General features: G+C 34.0%; 2 protein-coding genes across 2 annotated transcripts in view; one reads left to right on the plus strand and one right to left on the minus strand.

Moving 5' to 3' along the window:
- Positions 1–12597, plus strand: part of LOC138693464 (zwei Ig domain protein zig-8-like) — a 1129977-nt gene that overhangs the window by 48248 nt on the left and 1069132 nt on the right. The gene's annotated exons all lie outside the window — the stretch shown is intronic.
- The window catches only part of LOC138693463 (probable cytochrome P450 49a1), a 53797-nt gene that overhangs the window by 11228 nt on the left and 29972 nt on the right, over positions 1–12597 (minus strand). The window contains exons 6-8 of the mRNA XM_069817446.1: positions 11210–11411; positions 9501–9663; positions 6173–6342 (exon numbers count right to left, since the gene is read on the minus strand). Of these exons, the coding sequence (XP_069673547.1) occupies positions 6173–6342; positions 9501–9663; positions 11210–11411 (535 nt within the window). The remainder of the gene's footprint in view (positions 1–6172; positions 6343–9500; positions 9664–11209; positions 11412–12597) is intronic.

Consider the following 12597-nt stretch of genomic DNA (forward strand, 5'->3'; position numbering starts at 1 on the left):
TGCGGAAAAACCATAGTCAGGTTGTTGGTCCGGGAATCGAAACACGGATCTCCCAAATGCGAGTCATGCGGAACGGTATAAATAGTACAAATAGAAAGTGCACAAATGCGTAAGTGTAAAAAGGGGTAATAAAAGTATACAAGTAAAGATAAGATCACAACGGACAAAAAAGCACTAATGCATTATATTGAGAACCTAATATATTAATGATAAAATAAAATGACTAAATATCTAGAAATAAGTAACTGATTTTACAAATATCAAGAAAAACATAATGGTAACAACAAAGGTGTATACCATATTTATCTTTTCCGGCTAAGTAATACCATTTATCTTATTCTTGACCTTCCTAGATTTCTTCTTTATTTTAACTTGTACGGTATTTCTAAATGAGATAGCACACGGGTGTCCAAACACCTATAGAACCAGGAGATATTGCACGTAAAGCATGCTCTGCTAAGTCAATAACTTTCCATATGAAGTAGAAAAAACGACCTTAAAGAATATGCGCTGCGGGTTGTTTAAGTCAGAGGTTATCTCGTACGAGTTACAATTGGACATCTTTGAGATAGCCTTTTGAGCAGCCATTCTTAGATGTTCATTCCAGACGTTTTAGTATTCTGCTCATTAATATTGATTTGTATAGACAGTATCCTTGGAAGAAATTTTGGAGTACTAAATTCATTAATACTGAATTTGGATAGACAGAATCCTTGGAACTCATGAAGGAAATTTTGGAGTATGAAATTCATTATGACTGGCAAACACCAAATCCTCACAAAGAAAAAAGATATGCTGCAGAAATGTGTGACACTTGTTACTATGTACGGTTGCTAAACATTGCCATTAACAGGAAAGGAGAAGACAGTGCACCAAAATGGAGGGCATTATCAAAAATGTCTTGCTAGGGACAGCGTATAGAACACAGATTTAAGGAAGAAGACGGGCATGACTGATGTGGCGACGGCCGCACAACTGCAGTAGAAGTGGGGTGGCCACGTGTGCAGATTTATCCGACAATGTGAGCTCTGAAAAGAACTTGGGACCCAAGGATGGGAAATAGGAACATCGGGAAACCACGCGTGAGTTGGGCGGATCACTTCAGGGGAAATGCAGGTGGACAATGCGAACAATGAAGAGAGGAATTATAAACATAATTAAAAGAAAAGAGAATAACTCTTAACAGGAGCAGCTTCCCTGGCAGGTAACAAAGAAAGCTCCATCCCTGCGCTTATTGGAGGCCCTTGTCCTAATTGGATTATCTTTGTCTTTATACAGGGACATCATTTTATTTTTACTTCAATTTTTATAGTACCTGAGTTTTTGACTGTACTTCACTCCCACCCCTTCTACTAATGAAGTTCCAACTGTCCTCCACACAGAACCAAGACCGCGTATAGTAAATAGCACTGAGTTAGTGAGTATAGTATTTTCCAGAAATATGTTCACGTTTTCCAGTCACGAAAGAGCTTTCAATGTTGAATCATATGTTCTCACAGGTACTGTCCGTTTGCCTACGTCGCATCCCGATTTCCCCACCTGCTTATGCTCGTCCCTCTGTAAAAGCTAGGCTGTTTTAGCTCTTTTCTGAAAACATTAATTTCTGTTAGGAATTGGTCGCTTACGTAATATTATACAACTGTTTAAAATAACTTAAATAAAACGGCCTCGTTAAGTAATTAACTGTCACGTGATTTCTCACCTTTCTACGATCCTGCTGCATAACCACTTGGACGGACAGTAGATAGCATTTCTGAGTAATTTTATCTGTGCGGGTCGGGCAGAAGTGAAGATTTAATTTACAGTACGTAAGGTACTCTTTTATAGATTAGGTACACAATTATTTCAACATGAGTTGCTAGTACGAAGGACGAAACTAACAATTGGAGTTAGATTCAATAGTCTATAGTGCGATAATATGCACACAAGAACTGAAGCCTGTATCGAAATGAACGGCCACCATTTTAAAAAAATGTGTTTAAATATCCATATTATGATTATTTTTCAATTTATCTTCATTCTCTATATTGTACCCTAATGTGCTGTAGACAGTATCGCATAATGAATACGTTCGGATGGATAACTCAGTTCGTGAGTAAAAACACTTATTCTTAATATAGTACTGCATTTTGATTAAACAAAAACCTAATGGAAATTATCGAACTGAAAATTGCGATATTTTCTAGTCTACATAAATGGATGAACTACTTTTCTTTCCTCCTATACCTAGTAAAGTGATTTGTTTGTATTTTACGCCAGTATCATCGAACTCCAGTCGTTGAAGGGGGTAGCAAACGGTGTTTCCGGTTCTCTAAAGTTATAGCCAGGTTAATATTAAAAATGTTAGTAAATATAAAATGATGTCCCTGTATAACTTATAGCTGGTTTATTTTAGTTGGTTATTTAACGACGCTGTATCAACTACTAGGTTATTTAGCGTCGATGAGATTGGTGATAGCGAGATGATATTTGGCGAGATGAGGCCGAGGATTCGCCAGAGATTACCTTGTATTCACATTACAGTTGGGGAAAACCTCGGAAAAAACCCAACCAGGTAATCAGCCCAAGCGGGGATCGAACCCGTGCCCGAACGCAACTTCAGACCGGCAGGCAAGCGCCTTAACCGACTGAGCCACTCCGGTGGCCTTATAGCTGGTCTGGTATATTGTTTATCCATTTATAAATAATTTATATCATGAGCAGCCATCCACAGTTCTTAGGAATGCCATTTCTGCTGTTTATATTCGATTTTTTTTTTCATTATTTGGAACCGAATACTCACATCTACACAAAAGTATCGGCACACTCATTACCAGGCTTCGCATTTTTGTCACGCTGAATTTATCGAGGAATATAGCCTTGTACGGACGGAGTTCAAATGTTTGGCGCTTACTGCGTAAGTGGCGGTACAGTAGGCCTACGGTGAATGTAAAATATAATGGAGCATATCAGGACAACACTGCAACTTAATTTTCATGGTTTGCAGAATCGAATCGTTTTGAACAAGTATAGGCTATTTTCCACGCCATTGATTACAACTGAATTTCAAAATTAATAATCTGATAATAAACAACAGAAGTTTTACACATATATACAAACAATAATTTACACTTATTTATTGAAATAACTACTATTGCAATGACAAAAAGTATACATTCTAAGAATATGTTACTATTTCTTACACGAAAATAGTCATTTCCAAATTCCGAAATAAACAATTGAAGTGTAGATATTGATGGCGGAATTTGTCTCCTGGTGTGCCTCCTCTATGACTGAACTGGATCACAATGAACTCATCGACATAAAAACATACGTAACAACGTGCGCTTCTACATAACACAAGTCAGAACTCACAGAGGTCTTGTAACCTGCTTGTACCTTTGACTGACGTCATTAATGTACCAGGAAAAACTACTCTATCCAATATAGCTCTTGTGATGAAAATGCGAAGCCTGCCCATTACCTTGTAGAACGGAAGTTGGGCGTGTCTGTATGTCTCTTTATTTAATATTAATAACGTGTTTATCTTTTGTAAGTTTGTCAATGCAATCCTTAAAATTATATATAATTTTACATCAGGTAAATACGTAAATAAATGTAGCATAAAACAATAGGGAAATGATAAGTGATATAGGTGTTGTAAAATAGAGAAAATGGAACTGTAGACAAATAATTTAGGAGAAAAGAGATGGAAAAGAATGATTGCAAATTATTAAGGAAAGCAATATGCAATATTAAATAGAAAGGCGAGAAATGGAAGGGAGACATTATAGGTAGGCTATCAGAGAGAAGAGAAGAGGATAGATAGAAATTCAGTTAAATAGGAAGTAATCAAGAAATTCTTGACAAAGGCATATATTAACATAAAAGAGTGATATATATTAAATTGAAGGTGGATTTAAAAGCAGAAATGTAAAAGTCCACCATACTACGAATTGTAAAATTGGCTAACAAATAAATATCGTCGTTATTCTTGCAATAACTACTATGTGACATATTTATCGATTTTTCAGATTTTTGCTCTATTAAATAACTTAAATAGTGATACAGAAAATAATAAAATCTCCTATATGCAATTATATTTCTTTGTTTGAAAATGTAAGAATTCACAGTCTCCTATGATGATAGGATGAATAAATGTGTTTTTCTTCCTAGTGAAAAATGTTATATTTTGCACAAGTTGCAGAAGTTATTGCAGGAACAACGACGATATCAATATCAGTATGTAATTTTACATCCGAGATATTACAAGTTTATGGCCTGTTGGAGTATGGTATTTTAATTGCAATATTTTTATCTTACCGGTTTTTTTCATAACATACCTTTACTCCTGATTTTGTTGTACAAATTTTGCAGTTAAAAGTCTATAATACATGGCTTGTAGTAAAATCTTTGTAATTAATTGTTAGATTTTTCCAGTTGGACATCATTAGGAAATAGCAGTACTTTAATAGTTATAGGCCTACATTACGTTTAGTTATTAAAATTCCAGGGTAAATAATTACAATTATAATTATCACGTAGCTGCAGAGCAATAAAATCCTTTTCAGATATGATTAGATAACATCTCGCAAACATAATTATTACGAAAAGAAAAAAAAAAAAAGAATTTGTCACAAATCCGTTCCGCGAGAATTTAACCTAACTACGTAGTGAATACGAGATAACTATGAATTAAATGAATAAATATAATAAAATTCCGCGAAAGGATTTATGTGCTTAGCTTGGTATTTTAAAGATTTTAAATCATGGAAATATATTCTTCACTTATTAATGACATGTAGTGTTTGTTAGCATGCCTTAAGAAACGTAGAAATTGATCGAGTAGGTATTTGTTAACGTGCGTGACTTTTTACTGTGACTATTACTCTCTTACTACGTCATACTACTTTTGACCAATAAAACGGTACGAAAGGACGTATTTCAACCAATCATGGCTGCTTATCGCACAATTTTATCGCGTCCCTAGCATTTGTTTAATTTTATCGCGTCCCTAGCATTTGTTTCTTTGTTTGCCAACAGTTGAAACTGCGCTGGTCTGGACGTCAAATATATATATATATATATATATATATATATATATATATATATATATATATATATAATTACAAACCTCTCCAGTCGATGCACAGCAGTTTCAAATATGACTCGCATTGGCATTCAAGAACAAGAATTAATAAAAATCACTTATCATACCTATGCATCTTCTGAAATCCGATTTACAAATAAATGAAGAGCACCATTCGGAAATCCTGAATAAATTGAATACACCATGTAGGCCTAAATCAACGAGTTCCACTTCTATTACGCACACGTCCAATGTAACATCAATTGAACCACCAATCATATTCAAATTTGAAAATTGTACATTCAATAATTATTCCTTTTAAAATTATTCATTCGGAAATTCTGAATAAGTTGAATACACCATGTAGGCCTAAATCAACAAGTTCCACTTCTATTACGCACACGTCCAATATAACATCAATTGAACCAACAACCACACTCAAATTTGAAAATTGTACATTCAATAATTGTCCCTTTCAAAATTATTCATATTTATTTTTTATGTCATCATCGTTAATTAAAACTTTTCTAACACTTGTGTATATTAGTTAGGTTATGTTATAGCTTCTGCTATATGATATTATGGATAGTCACGTATCAGAGATTGCTTAATATTCAGATTTATTGAAAATCATCTGTCAAGTGACGTTGATTGCTGGGATTCGGATAATTGAAGTGGAATGTTGCATTTTAATAAAAATGAAACTGAATCAACAAAGCCTTCTTGACTAGTAACATTGCCATCGTGTATACAGTAGATTGAGAACTTCTCGACGAGAAGGCATTGCTCACTACTGCCATCTAGCATGCATCTAGCGTAATATTTGTAATGTTGAGATGGTACAATAATACATTTGAAGACAGTTGTATTTTCGTAAGTCAATTAATATTTTATTGTGTTGGAGTACTTCGTTACTTCTAATCTTTATATACTTTCTTCTAATCGTGTAATAGTCAATTAAATCCCACTCGAGTTTTGATTTTCTCTAGATAAATCAAAACGTCTAGTGAGATTACTGTTGATAAATAACCTAATACGTTATCGTAAGGTAGATAAATATCTCTGTCCTGAAAACAATGTCTAGACTAGGGTTTTGGCACCCACCTCATTGACTCCTTGGCACAGGCTTTCAGGTACTTCATTGATTCGAGCTTATCTGCAGTCAGCGAGTCTTTGGCACTAGGTAGGAACTTCTTTGTCTCCTCGTACAGTTTCTCTTGTTTCTCTGGATTCCTAGTCAAGTGATACAGCAATATAGCCGCAGTGTTGGTGGTCTGAAATTGGGTACATATATCACTGTGTCCTCATTACAAGTGTCTGTTTTAATTATAGAAATAAAGAGAATAAAACTTAAGTAATGTAACTAATACACAGAGTGGGAAATAAGTATGTATACTACTACTCATAACTTTAAGTATAGTTAATGATTTAGTTCTGCCATAAATTTTTAATGATATTAAAATTGGTAGAGTTCCTTGTAGAACAAACAATATGGGCAAATATATGTTAAGTATTGTGTTTAAAATTTTTTAAATGAAAGAATAAAGTTGCAACCTATGCCACTCAATATTATTTCAAATATTAATTAAAGTTATTTAAGTGTTTAAAGGTTTACACAAAGCAAGGAGATGTATTAACATAGATTAAACCATGAAACCAAAACAATTACCAATTATGTGAATAGAGAAATGATTACAGTAAATTGTTTTTGTTCTGTTTCCTAAGATTGCTTCAATTCCGCAAATCAAAACGTATAATTAATTTACTCTGGCCCTGAATTTTTGGTTCAGAGACGTTTATCATTGGAAATACAGCTATGTAATCAATCTTATTGTTGTCCTAAACAAAAGAGTTTGGTGCCATATTTCCTATATTAATTACTTCATTTACTACGGTATCTTTTGTAAAAACGAAATTAAAGAAGAAATGTTTAGAGAACCGATATATAGGGTGAAAGGGGTAAAACTCTATTAATTTTAAGAACAAATATTTAGGTTATAAGTAACCAAGAGCTCAAATGTCATTTACGTATTTGAATAATGGTTTAGCCGAAAAAATAATAATTTGTGACCTAAGTTTTAATCCCGTTTATGGTAAAACTATTGGATATTGAGACATATGAGTGGTAAGATATTAACACGAAGAAAAGGCAGAAAAAAGTATTCCTTTGGCATTTTTTCGAGAAACTCTTCATTTGTATAACAACATATCCAATTAACTGATTAAAAACACATTTACGGTGTGATGGAACCTTCAGGGAAATTTGGCAGCGCTGCACTTAAGGGTTGCTCGGTAAAGACTTGGTTTTTCTGAACCGACGCATGCGAAGTGCGAGGTGCGAGGCCCGCCTCGCACAAATCCGGACTATGCAAGAGATAGTGAGTGGTTTCTATAGCTACGAGGTGCGCAGACCTCGCATCTCGCAGTTATAGAAACCACTCTCTCTCTCTCTCTCTCTCTCTCTCTCTCTCTCTCTCTCTCGTAGTCCGGATTTGTGCGAGGCGGGCCTTGCAACTCGCGCGTCAGTTCAGAAAAACCAAGGCTCAAGACTTTATGCGAGCCTGTTCTAAAGGTGAATTCAATAATATGGTATAATTGTTTGGGATGGAAGTACAAAATTTAATCTTAGTCCGTTAAATTTACTACAAAAACGAATAATTAAAATTTGTTTGAAGAAACGTTTCGATTATCCAACTAAATTAATTTATTCTGAATTTAATGTATTTAATATTGAACAAATTTATAAGTATACGCTGTTAAAATTTTATCATAAAAATCGTAATAAGTTTGTATTACAGACACACAATTATGACACAAGACGAAATATTAATTCAACATTAGTAGAACCTAAATGTCTCACATCTGCTGGTCTAAAGCATAGCATAAATTTTGGCCCTCGGTTGTACAATGCTTTAACTAAATTACACCCAGAACTTCTAACATGTAACCCACTAACATATAACAAGAAAATTAGGAACGTGTTAATATCTTCAATTTGATTAAATAAATTTATAGCCTATGTGTATGAATTAATCAACCTATATTATATTTTTATTCTATAACTTTGAAATATATATTAATCCTACTTTTCACGTGCGATATTATTCTTCCCTAGTGTTAATATTATATTACATAATTCCATTGCCGCTGTAATTATATTTTAGTTCCTATTTTATTTTACTTATTTATTTATTTATTTATTCATTTATTTAGTTATTTATTTATTTATTTATATTATTATTTTTTATTTTAATATTATATCTGAACTGCGACCGAGCACGAGCGCTGCTCATTCGGTCTCAAATTTTGTTAATACTACTGTATCTTCTTTTTATATTGCTTGTATTATTTTATTTGTATTTCTCTTTGTTTGTTTTGTAATTATATTTCTTTATTCTGTATATTTGAAATAAATAAATAAATAAATTAAGGACTGTGCCAAAATTTACTAATAGTTAGTATCTAGATATGCTTATAATTTATCGGGAATCAAAACAGAATTCCCATTAATCATTAAGAAGGTATCAGATGAGATTTCCTAACAGAAGAATGCCCAATCCGAGAATGCTTCTTGCTGTGACAAGAATGTTAGAGACTCGATGTATGATTCCAGCCAGTAGAAATCGAGAGCCGCGGTTACTAGTCTACCTCTATGTGTTATAAAGTTTATTTGTTCTGAACAGAGTTGATTACTGCCGAACTTCAAATGCAATTTGTTTTTATTTCTTGCAGAGTAATTCAATTGAAAGTATGAATATGTTAAAAAAATTATTGTTTTTATTTAGAAACTGTTAAGAAACTAGGCTTACTGATGTTGAGAATTACCGTATTTATGTTTATTCACTATAAATTGCTTACTTTACTGTATTCTTAAAACAACAGCCTTGCATGAATTTTCGTCCTTTGAAAGCATACTGACCTAATCGATCGCCTCCTCACTGAAAGGCCTCTGTTACATATACATACATACATACATACATACATACATACATACATACATACATACATACATACATACATACATACACAAACATATACAATATTAAAAAAAATACATAGGCCTATTTAAACGACAATTCTCAGGATTAATGTATTAAAAATTGTAAAAAGTAAGATCTATCAATTAGGAGCAAATGCTGGGTAACTTTCGGTGCTGGACCCCGGACTCTTTTCACCGGCATTATCACCTTCATATCTTTCAGACGCTAAATAACCTAGATGTTGATACAGCGTCGTAAAATAACCCAAAATAAAAAAAGATCTATCAAATAAATAGAGATATGCAAAAGATCGAAAAAGAATTAATATGTTTCCACATTTTCTAATTATACTGCAAGCAAAACACAATTAAAAATAAAACGTTACTAGGCCTATAATGGATGTGAAAAATTAATTGTCTTACTGTGTGACATGAAGTAAGAAATATACGTACTGTATCTATTCCTCCAAACATCATGTCAAGAGCTGTCACAAACGCAATCCTGGGGTCAGCCTCATTTATCAGAATCCTTTCCAAGACACTGAGATCACCATCGGCGACACAAGTTCGGGACTTGACTCTTTGCATCGCCTCTTCAACATATTTCCATGCAACGCTGTGAAATAGTAATAATAATTAATAATAATAATAATAATAATAATAATAATAATAATAATAATGTGTGTATCTAATGCTTACGCACTTCACTTGCGTGATTTGTGTTCCGCATACTGCGGATAGATGACAGGACTGTGACACATTTTCAAATTCCACAACACTGCGGCCTCGGCCGGCCACATTATGCATGATGTGTGTCTGCGAACAGTGAGCTCTATACTAAACTGGAGGCACCACCGTAATGCTCTTTCCTGTCTAAAAGCGTGACCGTAGACGCCATGTTGAAGAGGGTATTGGTACGTCTTTCTAACTAATGTGTTTCAATGAGTCTTTGTTTAGTATAGGGTTCACTGTCTGGGAAGAGTTATGTCGTGTACTAAGGTGAGTGTTTATGTAAATGTTCGTGTAAATGTAATGTAGTGTAGGCCCTTAGTGGACAATGCATTGTTGCGATGTGAGTAGCTTATTTAACAAAACTATAAAGTTACAAATGGTTGTTGTAGCGTACATTGATTTTATACAATAATATTATAGTCGGGGTAGCCGGAATACTCCGCTTGGTATTGCGAGAGTTAAAGGAAGAACAGAGATAGAAACGTGAAAGAAAGGAATTGAGGAAGAAAGTACTAAAAGAAGCAATTGAAGAAGTGAAAGAAAAGAATTGAGGAAGAAAAGATAAAAGGAAGGAAATGAGAAAGGAAGTACTTAAGAGAGGAATCAAAGAAAGAAATATGCAAGAAAGTAACTAAGGTAGAACAAATTTAAGGAAGGAATTGAGGAAGAAAAGGTGAAAAGAAAGAATTGAGGAAGAAAAGTTGAAAGGAAAGATTTGAGGAATAAAATATAGAAATACAAATTTTGAGGAAGAGATGGAGGGAACGAATAGAGGAGGAACATTTTTTAAGGAATGGTTTGCGAAATAAAGATGGAACTAATTGGACAGTAAAAATGGAAGGTGGAAATTATGGAAGAAAAGAGAAAGGAATGAATTGTGGAGAAATGAGGAAGGAAGAAATTGAGAAGAAAGTTGGAAATAATTGAGATAAAGTGTGGAGTTGATTGAATTTCAGAAACTGAATAATATAATCCACCAGGTTAACAGAAATATTCCGCTAACGCAATAGTATAGTAATTTTTGTTTAGACCTATTAAAAATTAACATGGATGACAATATTTAGACATCGGGACTGAATAAAACAAGGCATTGATTATCCAAATACGAACATGTATATTTCTGGTGAACTTTTAATCTTTGAGGTTTTCCATTATAAAATTATGGACATTGGTATTAGATGTGACTGACTAATTGATTGGGCTTCCTCCGAGACTTATCTCATTTTTTGGGGTAAATTTCAGGTAATATCGCGCATTTTCAGACTCATCTCGCTAAATAATATCTCAGTATTATCAATCCAATTAACGCTACATCACTCACATTGTTCGTGCAGTGTTATTAAATAATCTGTATCTTACTTCTTCAATGAAGCATCCTTTTTCTTGCTAATCTTGTCTCGTTTTTCTAACAAAATTCGTTTGTTACTTACTTCGTGAAGCAGTCCATAGATTTAACGAATTTTTTCCACGTAGGTGTGCTGACGTATTTCCAGTATGACGGTCCGTAATCCAATTTGAAGAATCCTTCAATGATCTCTATACCTGCAGTAATCATTTGTTGTTGTTCTGAATCAGGTGCCAGATTATCGGCCAGACATCCTAGACGTTTGTCCAGTGCCACCAAAGAGATGGCTGTGAATTAGATACCAAATTCTTCAAAAATATATTTAAATCACTAAAAATCAATGAATAATCATAAGACTTAGCAGTAGTTGGATTGTGGCATGAATTGTTACTGAAATAAAAGAGTTACTATACACGTGGTACTGTACATTTATTAAAAAGTTATAATGAATCCCATTACGTTAAATATAATGTTTACATACAAACATAAGATCCAACATTGTCCTACAATATTCAAAGGAATGCATATTTCAGGTTCGCAGTGACAGATATCTTCGCCTAGAATTTAACAACTCAAATGAAAAAATTGAATTTTCAATTTGATTACCTCCTAACTAGTAGAATGATTTTTCCCTTTTGCTGAGGCACGTGGACGTGAGGCCAGCAGTCGACTAGTCGCCCTTGTCCTTCATGGGCTGTCGTGCCACAGATTACATTATATTACAGTGTGTTTACTACGGATCTGGGCCGAGAGTGGGTCGAATAGCATTGGGCTGATGCCATGACACCTCAAGGCCACGTAATATGCACGTATGTCGATAATAGAATACGTTTCCCAGTATTTCTTTAAATAGTATTACAATGTCTGTTTCACAGTAGGGAAAAAATCTACATTTCTTAAGGAACTTACGAAATTTTGACGAGAATATGTCTATTCTTTGGGTGAGAGTTAGGAAATTTTGACGTGATTACATCTGTTTTTTCACCCCCGAGTTAGAAAATTTTGACGTCGTTAGTACGAGTACGTCTATTCTTTCGACCCTAGTTACGAAATTTTGACATGAGTACGTATATTCTTTAGGAGAGAGTCAGGAAATTTTGACGTGAATGTGTCTATTCTTTCGGTCCGATTTACGAAAATTTTGACGTGAGTACGTCTTTTCTTTCGGTCCGAGGTACGGATGACACTATGAAAACGACACGCGACATTTTTCGATACGCCGTGGTCAAAGCTTACATCTCAGGAACTATACAACCTATAGCTAAGTGAAGTACACCATCGTATAGAGGACATAATTAGTATATTCAAGAGATAACATAACACTTATGTACGCTGATAACAACATCACAGCGTAGCTAGGAAAAGAAAACGTTGCCGATTGCAGCGCCATTTCGTTTTAGTATCGGCTATAATTTCAGACTGAGTGGGCGTATTGTATTTCGATGATCAAAGTGTCATTTGAAAGGGTATGAA

This window comes from Periplaneta americana, chromosome 17, assembly GCF_040183065.1.
Source record: "Periplaneta americana isolate PAMFEO1 chromosome 17, P.americana_PAMFEO1_priV1, whole genome shotgun sequence".
NCBI lineage: Eukaryota > Metazoa > Arthropoda > Insecta > Blattodea > Blattidae > Periplaneta > Periplaneta americana.